We start from the raw sequence: 15,900 nt of genomic DNA, 5'->3' as shown, positions 1-15,900 counted from the left end.
ACACCCCTGCATGCACGTACACACATATGCTCAATCCGCAGGCACCAGAGGCCTTGGGAAGTACGGGAACTCTTTGGTTCCCTTGGTGTCCTTGCTGTGAGGACTGACAGCCAAGGGCAGCACCTTCAGAAATTCTTGAAAACTAGCAAGGATTTGACCCCACAGCCTCAGTGTTCCTCCTGCCCACAGTCTGCATCCTCTCTGCCTCGCTGAGTTACCCTGAACACTCCTTGGCAGCTTCTATAGGGCACAGAGTCTCCCCTCTAGGACCCAAGAGAAGATCAGCACCTGCCAGTCACCCTTGCCTGCAGCTCAGAGAACAAGAGTCCCCAGCCACCGCACACACGGCAACTTTCTGACATAGCTCTCAGCAAGGCTAGATTAGAGTGGGCTCAGCTCAACTCCAGGGGGCACCATAGTCCAATCATGTCCATGCATTTGAGGGGCTGCACGTGTCAGGAAGAACTAATTCAGAGCGAGTGCATGCACGTGGTGGAGGAGGAGACTGCCCAGGAGCAGCTGATCTTGTGACAAGGCTGGTGTTGTTGCAATTTGGCAGCTGATTTAACTGATGGGAGGTCACGGCCCAGCCAGCATGGAGTCTGGAGAGGTAATGTACATGCTCAACCTTCTCTTCCCAAGGGTCATTGCTGGTGGCGTGGATGTTAAAAGCCTCAATAACAAGACAGCAGGCCAGCAAGACTGGTGCACAGAGTGTTGAGAGGCACGATGTACTTTCCAGGTTGTCAGCCAGGGTCCAGAACAGAGGGACCTGTGACAAGGTCAGTGGGCCCAGAGCCCCAACCCCAGAAACACAGCTTTGGAGTGACCATGAGACCAAGCTTGCTCAGGAGGATGGGAAGAGGCCTCCATACCACAGGCTGATATAGACAGGGCATGTCCCCAAATGTCTACCACCTTCTCAGAGGTTCCCCCTGGAGGGACAGCCCTGGTGTTGACTGGTAAACCCAGATGGAGCCCTCCGTGAGCACAGGGAGCTGTCCCAGTGCTCCTCCTCCTGTCCTCATGGAACTTCATGCAGCCTGCTCACTGCTGCTTACCTTGCTGCCTGCAGAGGAGATGGGCACCGGCCCAGCCTCTGCTCCCCCAGGGCCCGCTGTAGAGGCAGCACAAGAGGGAGAATGGAACTCCCAGGCCTTCTCACTCGGTCAGTAAAACAAACTGCCACCCCACCCCCTCTGGAAAGACTTCATGTCCCCTGCTCAGGATCTACTTGAGAATAGGGACCTTCCTTGTGAAATGAAGACCACCGTCTCTAGGAAGGAAGATGCACGTCTAGATTGCAAGGACCCTGGGCCTGGGAGTGGATGCAAGCCACCAGTAAAGTGGGGGGCTGCTGTATCCCCAGCTCTTGTTGTCCAGAGACAACTGCTGGACAGGCACCGGGGTGCCCAGAGGGACAGGCTGGGGGAGTGAACAAGGGGAAATGGGTCACTGTTCAGATCAGCCCCTGGGGCTTGGATACCTGGGCACCAGGACAGAGAAGTGGTAACCAGGCTGACCTTCCCCGTATTGCAAGTTCTAAATTCCTAAGGAGCCCTTCTCAAAAGCAGCATCATATGCCACCGAGGATTCTGGAATGACTCTGCCAGAGGAGATGTGAAGCCAGAGAAGAGGGGTTATTTGCCCAGGGTGACAGAGCACCAGGTCACCGTGACACTCTCTCTCCTGGTGCATAACTGAGACAACCTCACGGATTGCTCTTTTTGTTCCTGTCCTTGCCACAATTTGAGCCCACAAGGTTGACCAATGTGTCTCCAGGACAGGAACATCCTCCTCACTAGAGCCCTAGGGGAAACACACAATATGGGAGGTGCCAAAGAGCAGCAGAGAAGCTTCCGGAAGGCTTCTAGAACAGATCAGAGCAGGCTTCTAGATCAGAGTGATCTCAGTACAGCCAGTCATGTTAAGAAGGGCCTAGAGGATGTCTGGTGCAGCCCTGCATGTGACAGAGGAGAAAGCCGAGTCCAAGGAAGCAGGGGGGGTTATTCAGGATCACACCAAGGAGCAAGACCTGTGATTAGGGAAGAACAAGAATAGTAGCCAACCAAGAATCAGAGCCAGACCCCACCCTGCCACCCCCATGGGTGCTTTGCAGGCTGATTCTGGGTGGCTGCTGGTTCTGGTGGCTTCTGGGAACTCCACCTCTTTCTCTGTTAAAGACATCTCCTCCCTCTAAAATCCTCACCTTAATTGTACTAGCTATCTGTTGCTGTGTAACAAATACCACCAACACAGTGGCTTCAGACAACACGTATTTATGATCTCACAGTTTCTGTGGGTCAGGAGTCTGGGCATGGCTTACAGGGTCCTCAGGGTCTCCTAACACTGCAATCAAGGTGTTGGGCTATATTTCTTTCTTGAACTCAGGGTCCTCTTCCACAGAATTTGGTTCCTTATGGTTGTAGGACTGAGGTCCCCTTTGATTCTGGCTGTTGACTGGGGGCTGCTCTTATTTCTTGGAGGTGAACCACAGTTCCACTTGCCACAAGACCCCCCCACCTCACATGCACATGACCTGGCAGCTTACTTCTCAGGACCAGCAAGAGGAGTCTCTAAAGAAGCATCATCATGGGAGTGACTAGCCTGTCACCTTTGCGCCTTTGTCATATAACCTCTGTCATGTCACTCCTTTGCCAAAGGAGTGACATTCCTCCAACTCTGCCATACTGTGTTAGCTAGAAGCAAGTCACAAGTTCCATGGCACTCAGGAGGGACCTCTGCAAGGGTGTGACTCATTCGGGTCACCTCAGGCTGTGCCTGCCACACCATTGCTCACATTGACAGGCTCCTAAGAGATGTGCCTCTGCCCGACACCAGCCTCTGCCTTCCTCCTACTGCAGTGAACTGGGCTGATCCCCTGGAGGAAAAGCTCGCAGGACTCTCTGCCTTGAGACCAAAGTCTGCCAGGCAGCCTGGACCTAGGCCCTGGGTGAGCAGGAGCTGAGGTCTGCCCAGCTCCCCTACTTCATGGCCAGCCCTTTCCTAGCTGAAGGGGATGGATGAGTAGAGGCCTCATCTGCTGCTCCAGCCCAGAGGGGCCCCTCTGCTCCTTGCTGAAGGAGGAGAGGAGCTGATTTTCACTGGCACAGCATCTGGGCTTCGGCCCTCTGCAAGATGTAGGTGGGAGGGACCCAGGGCTGTGGGCTGGCCAGCAGCCTCTTCAGGCCTCTCATCCTCATTCTAATCTGGGCAGCAGCCTACAGAGTTTTGGTGGGATGAGGAGGAGGGAGGAGAAGAGTTAGTGGATCAGAACTGGGGGAGAATTTCTAGATCCTGGTGCTATAAGGAGGGGCTGGTACTAGAATAAAAAGAATGTGGGTGTGGTTCCTCCTTAAAAAAGAAACCCTCCTCAGAGGTGTTCTCTAACTCAGGGAAGAGCAGAACTAGACAAAGATCTCCTGGTCCCAAGACCCAGCTCTATTTGCAACAGCCCAGAGACAGGGAGCTGCAGGGTCATAGCCAGGAGGAGCCCTGACCTTCGGGAGGGAGAGAGAAAGCTCAGTCTGCTTCTCACAGCCACAGCTAGCAGGACGCAGGATGAGGCGGTGGGACTGATGAACACCCCCCACCCTAAGCAGGCAAGGGCCCTCCTCACTTGCTTGTCCTGCCCTGTGGGGCTGGAGACTCATCCTTGGGAAGGTCCAGCCTTTAACTGGGTTTGGTCAGTACCCTGGAGTGGACAGCACCCCTGCCTACAGCTGCCAATCACTGGGCTCCCTAGGCCTGCAAGAGGCCAGCACACACCTCCCTCCCTGACTCAGCATCTCCATGGTCTCTCTTCCCCTAGGCCGCTTGCTTCTTTTCCAGCCCTCTGCCTCTGCTGGACAAGGGACATAAACACAAAGGGTGTTCTAAATGCCTGGTGCACTCTGGTCTGTGTGGCATTTATTCCCCGCTCATCACGGGGTCAGAACAGAACGTTTTCTCTTCCTCTCTTGGAATTAGCACAACCACTCCCCAGAGGGAGAGGTTTTTCTTGTCCCTAGAGACCTGTCTCTGGTACACCATGGCCATAGTCACAGCATTACAATCCTGAATCAAGGGTGGGTCTCTTGATCCTGCCCCCTGCCTGTTCCAGGGGTAGAGGAAATGGTGGACCACAGGAGACTGGAACAGGTCAAAGCGGTCACTACCAGGCCGTTCTTCCTCTGGGCCAGCATGTCCAGGTGGGTGAGACACCTCTGCTGAGCACTAAGCATACAGGACAGCTCCCCCACCCACGACCTCAGAGACAATTAACCTGGCACTGCTCAGAGAGGTCATGGGTGGTGGGGACTGAAAGGTGGTCATCACTGACCAGGTCCAGGTAGGATTATCTCTGCACAGGCCAAGGAATATCAAGCTGGTGCTCTGTAGCCACCAGGAAATGCTGCCTGGCAGAAGATAGGGACAGCAGGGAAGAAAGGTCACCAGGCCTTGAGAACAGCCCACAAGCCGACCCATTTGGGGGCATCTACAGCACTTGACTTGAACAGGCTGCCCTCTGGGTTAGGGTGTGTCCAGCATGGCAGTCCCCTGCCTCCACTCTGGCTCCTGGCTCTCAGCCTTCACTTTTCAGGCAGTCAGCTCTAGACTGAGTTTCTGTCTCCACTGTACAGAAGGGGACTCTCCCCCACACACTGCTGCTTTCTCTCAGGTCCTCCCAGGCCTGTTGGGGAGACAGAAGCCAACAGAGAGCCTCCAGGGATCCACATGATGAAGAAAGCCAAGTGTCCACAGGAACAGAAGAAATGACAGGAAGCTGCTCAAGAGGGTCAAGGGGGCTCATACCTCCAGTGACCAGAAGATGGGGGAGGGGGTCTCAATGATAGGGAGGGATCACACACCCAGTGACCAGCTTCTCACCAAATGCCCCATCCCTCCTGAGTAGGCGGCGAAGAGGAAGAGTCTAGAAGGGCTGCCAGCTGTCCTGAACCTACCCCTGGTAGATCAGAGCAGTCAGGGGACCCAGGCCACTGTGGAGACAGGATGGACAGGGGAGCTCAAGGTGTCCAACTCTAGTGCACCAGAGTCCAGTGTGGAGAAGGACAGAAGCCCCTCCCCGACAATCCTGCACTGTCCCTGGGGCCTTACTTTACAGAGAAGGAATCAAGCAATGACAGTCCCCAGCAGAATAGGGCAGAGCTGGAAGGAGCTTGAACCCTTGCCCCCCCATGAGCTCCTGCTAAATTCCATCCCATGCACGTTTCAGGCCTTACCTGGTTCAGCCACCTGGATCTCCGCTCAGCCATGTCCTGCCTTCACCTTCTAATAATAAGCACGACCCTCCTCCTTCAAAGCCCTTGGGGGTCCCCACTGCCTGCAGGCATGACCCAGACTCCCACAGTGGGAAGCCAGGCCCTCCAGGGGTGGGCTCACTGCCACCTGTGTGCTCCAGGTCCAGACACCCTGAACCACGCCTGATTCCCTGGGAGCCCCAAGCCCCTCACTGCAGTGGCATGGCCAGGACTTTGGTCCTCCGGCCTCCCTGGTTTGCTGGTGAATTCCTGCTCACCATGCAAAACCTCTGCAGGAAGCCTTTACCGACTCCCAGCAGGAGACCCTGCTCACAGCTTTGCCTGTGTGCATAATACTCCTATGAATACCGGCGCAGGTTTCTTGCCTGCCTACCTTGGACCAGGCACTGTTCTGAACTCTTTCCCTGCTTGAAGGACTAGAATCACACCACCATGAAGCCTCAGCCCTGAAGGTCAAGCAGAAGACAAGCTGCTCTTCCCACCAGCAGCTGTGACGGCCCCTGAGGAGTGGGATGGGGCAAGTCTGTCCTGCTTCCTGCCTCTGAGCAGGTGTCCCCAGGGGGAAAATTATGGACCAGGGATTCAGAGACTTGGCCCTCTTTCCTCCTGCTCAGCAGTAGCCATTTCTGGGTCCTGCTGTGTGTGAGAGCCTCCTCCTCCCAGGGCCTCGCTTTCTGTAGCTATAAATAGGATGCGCAGCTCTAGCTGTGGGGTCAGAGGCTGTGGAGCGCAGCTCACCTACAGAAGTGGTCAGTGCACCTATAACTCTCTTTTCCTGAACAGCTATGGGGTTGAGGGGACTTGTCACCATGTCATTGAGAAAACCACCTAGCCCTTGAGCTTTTACCAATGGGCCATGTACTCATGCATTTGATCCTGTAAAACCCCAATGTTATGCCCAATGAGGAAAATGGGCATGGGTGATGCTATTGCACCCCAAGTCGATCCAGACAGAGAGGGGTGAGCCGGGGTAGAAGCCCAGGACTCAGGAGGCCTGATGCGGTGATAGGGTTGGAATGCAAGCTGGGGTCTCTGAGCTCTGCCTGGATGGGCGGGGACACTGCAAACCCATTTTGGTTCCTGTCCTCACTACTTACCACTCTCACCCACCTGGTTATGGAAGTTAAGGAGTACTTAGGAGCAGTCTCCGGCCCCACTGTCCTTACCTGAGATCCTCTGTCTGGAAGAAATGCCTTCTAGCAGCAGGAAGTGCAGGATGAGGCTGCCCCTGTTACCCAGCAACTCAGGCCAGGCACATATCAGGAGAGAGGAGCTAGAGGGCCGTGGACACACTGGGGAGGGCTGGACCCCAGGAACAGGTAGGCTGGAGAGGACTGTATGTGAGGAAACAGTGGGCAGAGCCCCTGATCCCATGCCCACCTCTCTGAAGCCCCTCTGGCCAGACTGGAAGCGTTACTAGCTTGGCATTAAGCTCAGAGCTGGGACCGAATTCTAGAACCAGAGTTGGAGCTCCACTGGCCCCAGGGGTCACTCTGTCCAGTCGTCTGGGCAGGGGACATATTCAGAGAGCCACAGATGGGCTGGAGCTCATCCAACACATAGCAGCCAGTGGTCGACCCAGGACAGAATCAAGGTCTCCAGGCCCCTGATACCTCCAGGCCTAGAGGGAGACTGTGGCCAGGAAGGGTTACACTACAGTAGGTGGGAACCAATTACCTAGTAACTAATTCTCTGCCAGAGCCTGGGCAGCATCTCTCTGCAGGGATGGGCCGCCGGCTGACTCTATTGACTCCACCCCAATAAGCAGGGGTGGTTTGTCACTCCAGTAACAACAGAAGGCCTGCCCCACGATGCCAGCCCCACCAGACTCCCTCGGGGGGACCCTGCCTCCTTCTTAATGGCTCCATGGCCCTCCAGTGACCCCAACACTCCTTGGCAGCTTAACCAGTGCTGGGCCCTGCTGCTTCTTCAGCTAGTCAGGGACAGGCACTAAGCCAGTCATGGCAGACCTCATGTCCATAAGGCTTGGTGTTCTTCTGTCAGGAGACCCAGCAGTTCACTGTGTTCCTCACAGAGACCTGAGTCTGAATTTTAACTCTGCCACACACACACACAGTGTGTGTCCTTGGGCAGGGCCAGCTCTCTACAAGACTCTGTCTCCTGATCCACAAAATGGGGTAATTCCACGTCCATCACAGGGGCTGGGAAAGGTTTAAAGTATCCCTGAAGAGCCTTGGGCACAGTGGTGTTCAATAAATGCCACCTGAGGTGAACTTCAGGAAGGACACAGCTGCCATTCTTTTTATGCATTTCTTGGAAGCTTTAAAGGCTCTATTCTGCCCTCAAGGGTAAGTTATCATCTGCACCCTCCAGGAACCAGACCTGTTCCTTAGGTATGTCACCCCTTGGGGACAAGTGGCACCAAGCCAAGACATGTGGCCCAGTTCCCCGGGCTCCCGCTGGTTTTGTTACCAAGAGATCAGGATAAATATGTTTTTTCTACTAAAAATAAATCACTTTACATAAAAGTATCCAGAGTAGTGAAAAATTGACTTTTTAAAAAGACCCCACTTCATTTGGGGCAAAAGGTATAGAAATAATTAAAGGAAATTGAAATTTCAAGCCTCGAGATATAAATAAAGATCTGGCTCAGGAGCTCTTAGGAGTAGGTCTTCATCTTTCCTTTCCCTTGTTCCAGGAAACAGAGACTAGCCAACGTTCCCAGTCCCCCTTGGGACTTTCAGTCCCCAGGCGCTGCCTGAAGCCCCATTTCCCGGCAGCCGGTCTTTCTGGTTCTAACAAAAGAGCTGCCCATCTCAGGACTGCCTGGTACCTCTCCCCCCAGTGACCTCCACCCAGAGCTCCCCCACTTTCTCTTCTCCATGTTGAGAAGTGGAAAAGGACCACACACAGACAGACAGTGGGGAAATGCCCACACAGGTAACTCCCTCAGTTCCCCTCCGCTTACGGATTTTGCCATTTTATCTAACCTTCTTTCACCATCCAACAATTTCTCTTCATTATTTATACTAAGGAAGTCTCGCACAGTCAGCAACAGGAGAAGACATGGGGTGGGGGTTACACAGGGGGACCCTGCAGCCTGGATGGGACCACTCTGGAGCCTGCTGAACTAGTATGAAGTGTCCGGGCATTGATCTATGAGGATGAATATTCAGGGACTGATTTTAGAGATGTAATGAAGATGAAATAATTTTGTTACATTTTAATATGATTCATTATAATTTGGGGACCGTAAGCGATAATGATGATCATATTATGCAAGAGATGGTAATTACTATTACTGCACATCCAGAACCTTTCCTAACAGTTTTTTTTCTTTTTTCTTTTGTTTTTTCCTCAGCTGGTAAGTTCTCTTACGTCTATCATTGGAATCTTGTATCTATCATTTTTCTCTTTTGCTAAATTCGGGTTTGTTTTCATGGCTATAGTTTGGATGTGGCTTGTCATTCAAAGGCTCGAGGTTGAGCCCTCAGTGCAGGGGTGGAACCTTTAAAAGGTGGGTCCTAGGGTTGGGGTTGTGGCTCAGTGGTAGAGGAGCGCTTGCCTGGCATGTGTGAGGCACTGCGTTCAATTCTCAGCACCACATATAAATCAATAAATAAAATAAAGGTTCATTGACAACTAAAGAAAAATAATAAATAAATATAAGGTGGGACCTACTAGGAGGTTCTTAGATCAACTGGGGAGTGTGCCCTCAAAAGGGATCATGGAACCCCAGTCTCTCCAGCCTGGTTTTGTGATGGGACTTCTTGCCTCCACAGTATCTCCTGCCATTCGGTCCTTACCAGAGTTAAACCATCATGCCTCTGACTCTCCAGAACTACAAGCTAAATAAACTTCTTTTCTTTATAAGATTAACCTGACTCAAGTATTCCATGATAGTAACAGAAAATGGATTAATACACTCCTCTTGGTGTCTGTGTGGCTCTCCCATACACCTCCTTAAGCAAATAAAAAGTGATGGTTCTGCATCAACATCCAACATCCAAGGTGCTCTGCTCTCATGCTAGCCAGTAAGAAAGGGAGAAAAACTGGGAGGAGAGAAAGCAAGACAGACTAGGTAAGGCACAATGCAGTTTGGTGATTGACTCTGGATCTCCAAGGAACCTCTGGCAGGATCAGGTCAGGTCTGATATGTCCCTTCCTATCTCTGGTGGCCCAGCAGCTGTCCTGTATTTCTTCAAAGCTATGGGGGGGGGGGAGATTTCCAGAGAACTTGAGGTTCCTGAGATGGACTGTGATTTGGGCATCACCGATGTTCATTGATCTAGTCCTCTGAAAAACGATTCTCAAGTGTCTCTGGCAACAATCTGGTTTGAGACAGGCAGGTGCCAGGATAAAAGAATCCAATTCAAAGCCACCTTGAGTCTCTTCACTTTAATCTACTGATGGGACATCAGTAAATCTCACACGTAGAGAAGAATGCCATCATTTTTGAATCAAGATATTCAGTGAGCAGGGCTGGGGTTGTGGCTCAGTGGTAGAGCACTTGCCTGGCACGTGCAAAGCCCTGGGTTTGATCCTCAGCACCACATAAAAAAATAAATAAATAAAATGAAGGTATTGTGTCCAACTATAACTGAAAAATAAATATTTTTTTTTTTAAAAAAAGATATTCAGTGAGCATAAACCACCCGCACATGGGGGGTAAGGAGGGATAAAAGGAAAGCTAAGACATGGTCCTCCAAAAGTGCTTATGGTCATCCTTAGGTACTTTAAATTCAATTTGGTATTTTGTAACCTTTGAAAAGGTTAATAAACATTTTAAAATCCTTATGTTTAACAGACTACAAAAGAAAGGTCATGGGACAGCACGTGATCAATTGTTTTTTTAAATGCTTAAAAAAAAAAAAAAAAAAGTGGAGGCATGCTGGAGGCCATAGTTCATAGCCAAGCAGGTCTGGGCACAGGTGGGCAGGAGAGAGCTTCAGCGGGAGGCGGCAGGCACAGCACCAGGCCAGCAAAGGGCTCTGTGTGCTGGTGCTGCCCAGAGAGCAGGGCTCAGGCTGTGGGCTTCCCAGGCTGTGGGGCCACTGAATGATTCTTCAACTTAACTGGAGAGGAATGCGACAGAAGTGGGGCACAGTCCCTACTCATTGCCAGCAAGTCAGACGCCTGAGAGTCCCCCCTGTCTCTGTGCCTGCACCCCCACACTTCCTACTGAGGAGGATGGAAGACAGACAAAGTTCTCTGGAGGGTGGTCTCCTTGCAAGAACTTCTCCCCACACCCAGCCCAATGAGAAAGGAGATGCATCCTGCTGTCTACAGAGGCTTACAGAGGCCCTCTGAAACCTGCCCCAAAGGTGGGTCAGACACCCCAGCCATCGCCTCCTACAGCATCTGTTCTTCCCCTGCGTGGCTCTCCTGAGCCTTGCAATAATTACATCTAGACATCTGTGCCCCCTACTGAACTGTAAGTTCCATGAGGGCAAAGACACATTCAAAGATCTGGTTAAATGAATAAACAGATGATGAAAGGAGGGAGGGAAGGAGAGAGAAGGGAGAGGGCAGCTGCTTGTGGGGGCCACTGGTGTCTAACTCCAGGGGCCACCATGCACATCCCACTGGAGGTTGATGCACACCTGCTGGGGTGGGGGGGTGTGCAGGGAGGTGGTGGCCAGAAGGAGAAGCTGCTCTCTGGTCTCCATCTGGGAAAGCAGACAGCTTGAGTTGTGTGCAGCCAATCCTCCTTCGGTTGGAGGAGTTTCAGGGAAGGGGAGACAAGAAGAGGACAGAGTACAGCAGATGAGTCCCTGACACCCCCTTCCCACCATGCACACCATGCAGATGTGCTGTGTGAAGCCTGGCTCCCCACAGGATGCCATCAGACTCAGGAGGAACATCTGCCTCCTCCGGGCCCACTCTCCTTCCTCAGTCAACTGCCCCTGCCAGTCTTCTCTGGATGCCCTCGTCGTAACTGGTGTGCGTCATCCCCTTATGTTCCCCATCTCTGCCAGCAGCATGAAGGCATGTCCTGAAGGCCCAGACAGCCATCTACGCACCAGCAGGACTGCGCAGACTCCCTGCGGCAAGGAAATCCCTCATCCTTGGTCCACAGCACCCTGCTCACAATCTCACCCCAGGCAGGGCTGCCAACCTATATCCCTCGGGCCAGGGGACAGCAGTTACTCTACCACTGGGAGGCGGGTTTTCTCATAGACTGAGGTGTTCTCTGAAGAGCTGGTTCCTCGAGGGCTTCCCATTCAAATCAGTTCCCTAGAATCTCTGAAGGCCTGATGTCTACCTGAGATTGTCTGGCTCAGAGTGTCTTCCTCCTCATCCTGCTCTAGCCTGGCTCTCCTCTTTGGAACCCAGCAGCACTTATCCACTGGTCTGGAGAAATGCAACCACAATATCAGACACAAGAAACAGTAGAAGGTCACATCTCTCCATTCCCTTCCTCTGGGTCCTGAGTAATGGACTCAGCTCTTATAGGCAGGTCACTGCTGCTTTAGAAGGCTCCGCAGAGCTCAGCTGGCCCAAGTCCCTCCTGTACGGAAGGTGAGGGACCCCAAGGAAGGGAAGGGAGAGCCAGGGTGCGGCTGAGCACCAGACCTTGCAGGCTCCTTCCACCACACAGTCTGCAGAGGATGCTGGCACATGAGACCAGCAGATGCTAAACTGCAGAGGCAAGACAGAAGAGTGACAGTGGTGGCAATTCCCCAACCCACCAGGTGGAGGGCTATATATGTCCCCTACCTAACTCACAGACCCCCAAAGTTCTGTAGAACCTAAGGTAAGCAACCCGCTAATGATACAACAAAGTAGAAGGAAGCTATTCAGGGCCCTAGGGCTCCCTGCCAGAAGGGACCAGCATGGCCAGCAGCCAATCTCCCCAGTGGCAGTGCCTTGCCTCCCTAATGACCATGTTCCAAGGGCCCACAAACCCTGCCCCCAACCAACGAGCCCAGCAGTCCCACCAGGTCACCCAATCCAGACGTTCCTGAATCCTCACCCCCTCTTAGGGAAGCTCCCCGATTCTTGGCTTTCCCAATTCAAGGTCATATTATTTCCTAATGACATGCTAGTGAAAAATGGTGGATTGGACATGGGAGATGTGGGTTTCCGCCCCCAGAAATGTTAATAACTCAATGGGACTTTGGAAAAGCCCTCCCTATTCCCTGGGGCTCCCTTCCCATCTCAACATGCAAGGGAGGTGGTAGCCTCTTTCTCAGGTTTTGGCTCTCTGTTCTGTGATTTTTAGGAACAAAGGGGCTTTGCAGGGTTCAGAAGGGGCCTCAGCAGAGTTTCTGAGGGAGCCCAGATTTCTCACCAGAGATGTTTTCCCTCATCAAACTCCTAGTTCTTTTGAAGTGTGTTCATTCAGACATGGAGTAAACAAATGTTTGTTCAGACCTTACCATAGTCCAGGCACCAGGGAAACATGAAGGTGTAAGAACTTCAAGCAACCACTTTTTAGAGACAGAAACTCAGTCTCCAAGAGGCCTCAAATTTGGCTTATAGTAGCAAACTAAGAATTCAACTCCCAGGCTGCAGAGCCTGCAGATTCTCTCCTAGAGCCAAAGACCACCCCATCCCTTACAGACATGGAAAAGTCAGCTCTGTGACACTGGGGGTCTATTAAGAACAGGAAATCAGAGTCCCCAACATAGGGCTAGGAGGCTGAGTTGATCTTGATATGAAATGCCCCAAACCTATCTCTCCATGTTGGGGCCAGCTGACCACCTCTCAACCTCTTTTTCAGCAAATGAGCATCAGCAGACAGAAAGCAGCCACGTGATCTCCATTGCCCACATGCACACGTCACAGCAACACTGTTCCCTGAGCCTACCCGGGCCTCCCACAGCCTCCCTTCTCTTGGACCTTTGTAGACAGGCACTCAGCCAGCTGAACAGGACTGATCTGTAGAGCTAGAGCTGGGGGTCCTGCCCACCCAGGGACATCCTTTTCTAAGTGCCCAGCTTGTCTTCCTGAAGGCAGGAGGCCCCTGGAGAGATGCGCTGGGAGCCACTCCTTCCTACAGGTGTCAGAGGGGTCCCTGCTCATCAATCTGGGCTTCCCACCTTGGGCCAACCTGGGTTTCAAATATGCTTTCTTCGGGGAGGCTCCGTGGCAGCAGAGAAGCCCTCAGTCTCCCCCTTCCCCGGCTCTGGCCAGCTGCCACGGTGACCTCCCCTCCCCCCAAGAAGGGCGGTGAGCAGGGAGGTGGTGGTGGGAAGAATCCTCCGCCTCGGCTGATGCTCTCTGGAGGGGGGCTGGGAAGCCAGGCAGGGCGTGTCGCCTGGGCCTTTCTCTGCCCATCGCCCAGGCTTCACAGTCTCTAATGCAAGGTGCCCCTGTAACCATCCCTCAAATCGCCTGACACTGGAGGAACCTTTCCGTCAATCGTCCACACCCCTGGACCCCTAGGAGGCTGACATGTGCCAACGAAGGACAGCGGGTCTGGAACCTTCTGCCCAGTCTGACCTAAGCTTGGGGAGGTCGGTGCGCTGTTCGCCCATGGCCTGCACCCGCTCTTTGAAGAAGGCAGGTGTCGGTCTTTCCTCCCCGCCACCCTACCCACCACCACTACCCAGCGACTGTTGCAGGGTCTGGACGTTCGTTCTCTTTCACATGGTTCCAGGCAGGGGCCACAAGGAACCCCTTCGGCGCAGCCGTGTTGCGGGTGCGGCCAGTCCCCAGCCCCACCTTGTTCTCCCCAAAGGGGCACTCGTCCCCTGCCCCCACCCTCTCCGGCGCCCGGCCACCTGCGCTGTCGCCCGCAGCCGGTGCCGCAGTGCGAGTGAGCCAGCGAACCCGGCGCCTTCACGCCTTGGCCAGCGAGGTGGAGCAAGCCGCCGCCCTCCGGCCTCCCCGCCTCGCAGCACCTGCACCTGCACCCCGGACCCCCACCCAGATCCCACATCGTCCCCACCCCTGGCCCCAGCACCTCCCTCAGCCCTTACTCTCGTCCCCTCCCTGGCTCAGCCCCACCCCAGCTGACCCCATCTCCCCATCCCCATCCCTCTTCTCCACCCGGGCGTGGAAGGGCCTTTCCGAGCCCGGGCCGGGGGTCCCTGTGGTGTTGGGTAAACCGGCGGCGGGGAAGGCTCGGCGCCAAGCCAAGAGAATAAGCCGGGTACTTACCGCTCTGCTCCCCCAGGAACACTAACTTGAATTTTCTCAGTGGGTTCCCAAAATCTCCCCCTGCAGACATGATGCTGGCAGCCGGGGCCGGTAGAGGAGGAGGAGGAAGAAGCGAAGGAGCAGGGAGGGGAAAGGAGGAGGGCTAGGGGAGGCGGCCGGCGGTGCGGGAGCCGGAGGGGGAAGGGCTGGCTGCGCGCGTCCCTGACTCCCCAGCTGCGTCCCGGCCCCGGCCTGCGGCTGCGTGTCCGGCAGCGGCAGTGGAGGAGGAGGAGGAGGAGAGAGAGGAGGTGGAGGAGGAGGAAGACTGAAGCTGGGCTGCCAAGGGCGACGCGCTTTGGACGCCCGAGGAGCGGCGCGGGCAGCAAGGCGCGGGCGGAGCGGGGCGCAGGGACCGCGCGCGGGGCGGAGGAGCGCTCTCCCGAGCCGCGCCAGTCGGCCCCCTCCAGCCTGCCTTCTCTGCCGGCGCCTGCGCTCTGCGCGCTCCCCAGCCTCTGATGTCATGCGGGGCCCGCGGCGCTGCGGGGCTGGGGGGCGTGCCCCCGCCCACCTGGAGCCCGCACCCGGCGGGAGAGAGCCACCTCTCCTTGCCTCTGAGAGGGTCATCCAACCGTCTTTAGCGGCCCGGCTACTTCTGTCTTCCCCAGAGCAGTTCTGTTTTGAACCCCAAAAAATGACACAAAATTATCAGGGGACATTTGTCTCTCGTCTTTTAAACCTAGATGTTTGTGCCTTCCTCCACCTCGCCAGACACCGGTGTACAGTGCAGTTGTCCGAGAGGGCAAAAGGGAAGGAAGGAAGGAGGCTGTGGGAAAGCCAGGGTGTGGTGGGGAGTGGGGAGCTGTATGGGTACAAGGCGCAGGCGGGAAGGAGGGGCGGGGGCAGCAGGGCTCCACTGTTTCCCTTGTGGCCTCCAGCCCGTCCTCCCCTCTAAGCCCAGATCCTTCACCTGGGCGACCTGTGTTGGATCTGTTGATGTCCCCGCAGACCTGGTAGCGAGAGAAGAGGCGCCAATATAGGGCGCGCCTACCTCCAACCAACTATTTATTTTGTGCTAAATCCTAACCTGCCCCATGGGAGAGAAGGCACAGTGACCCCTGAATGCCAGTGTGCCTATCTCCAGGACAGTGGCCTGAGTTTTTTGACCCTGGGGCGGCCAGACTGACAATGATGACACTCCTAGCCTTGGTAATTGTGTGTATCTGGACAATGAATTCTCAGAGGAAACAGCACTGACCTCCCAGTGCCTCTGTACTCGCCTGGCCCACTGAAGCACAGGTGATAAATTGTGAGTGGATGAGAGCAAAGAGCAAATGCCAAGCTTAGAAACACTCCCAGGACAGCTCCCATCCTGGCTAATGGAGGTTTTACAAAGCTACCTCTTACTCTCCCGCCACCCCATGGTCTTGTTCATTTGTGCTGTACAATGAATGTTTGGGGGGGATTATCATCAGCATATCTGATTATCATCAGCATACACTTTAGGGGTTATAGGAAGAGAGAGAGAGGAATGGGGGGCAGCCTTCACCTGTTCATTTGGAACAGGAGACATTTCTTCACCAGGAGACATTTG

General features: G+C 54.2%; 1 protein-coding gene across 2 annotated transcripts in view; it reads right to left on the bottom strand.

Moving 5' to 3' along the window:
- The window catches only part of Rab6b (RAB6B, member RAS oncogene family), a 57,977-nt gene extending 43,577 nt beyond the window's left edge, over nucleotides 1-14,400 (bottom strand). For both annotated transcript variants that reach the window (XM_027933826.3, XM_027933828.1), the window contains exon 1: nucleotides 14,331-14,400. In XM_027933826.3, the coding sequence (XP_027789627.1) occupies nucleotides 14,331-14,400 (70 nt within the window). The remainder of the gene's footprint in view (nucleotides 1-14,330) is intronic.
- Nucleotides 14,401-15,900: the final 1,500 nt, after the last annotated feature.

This window comes from Marmota flaviventris, chromosome 8 (assembly GCF_047511675.1).
Source record: "Marmota flaviventris isolate mMarFla1 chromosome 8, mMarFla1.hap1, whole genome shotgun sequence".
Classification (NCBI taxonomy): domain Eukaryota; kingdom Metazoa; phylum Chordata; class Mammalia; order Rodentia; family Sciuridae; genus Marmota; species Marmota flaviventris.
Note: the sequence above shows the minus strand (reverse complement) of the source record. Positions and strands in the feature narration are given on the sequence as shown.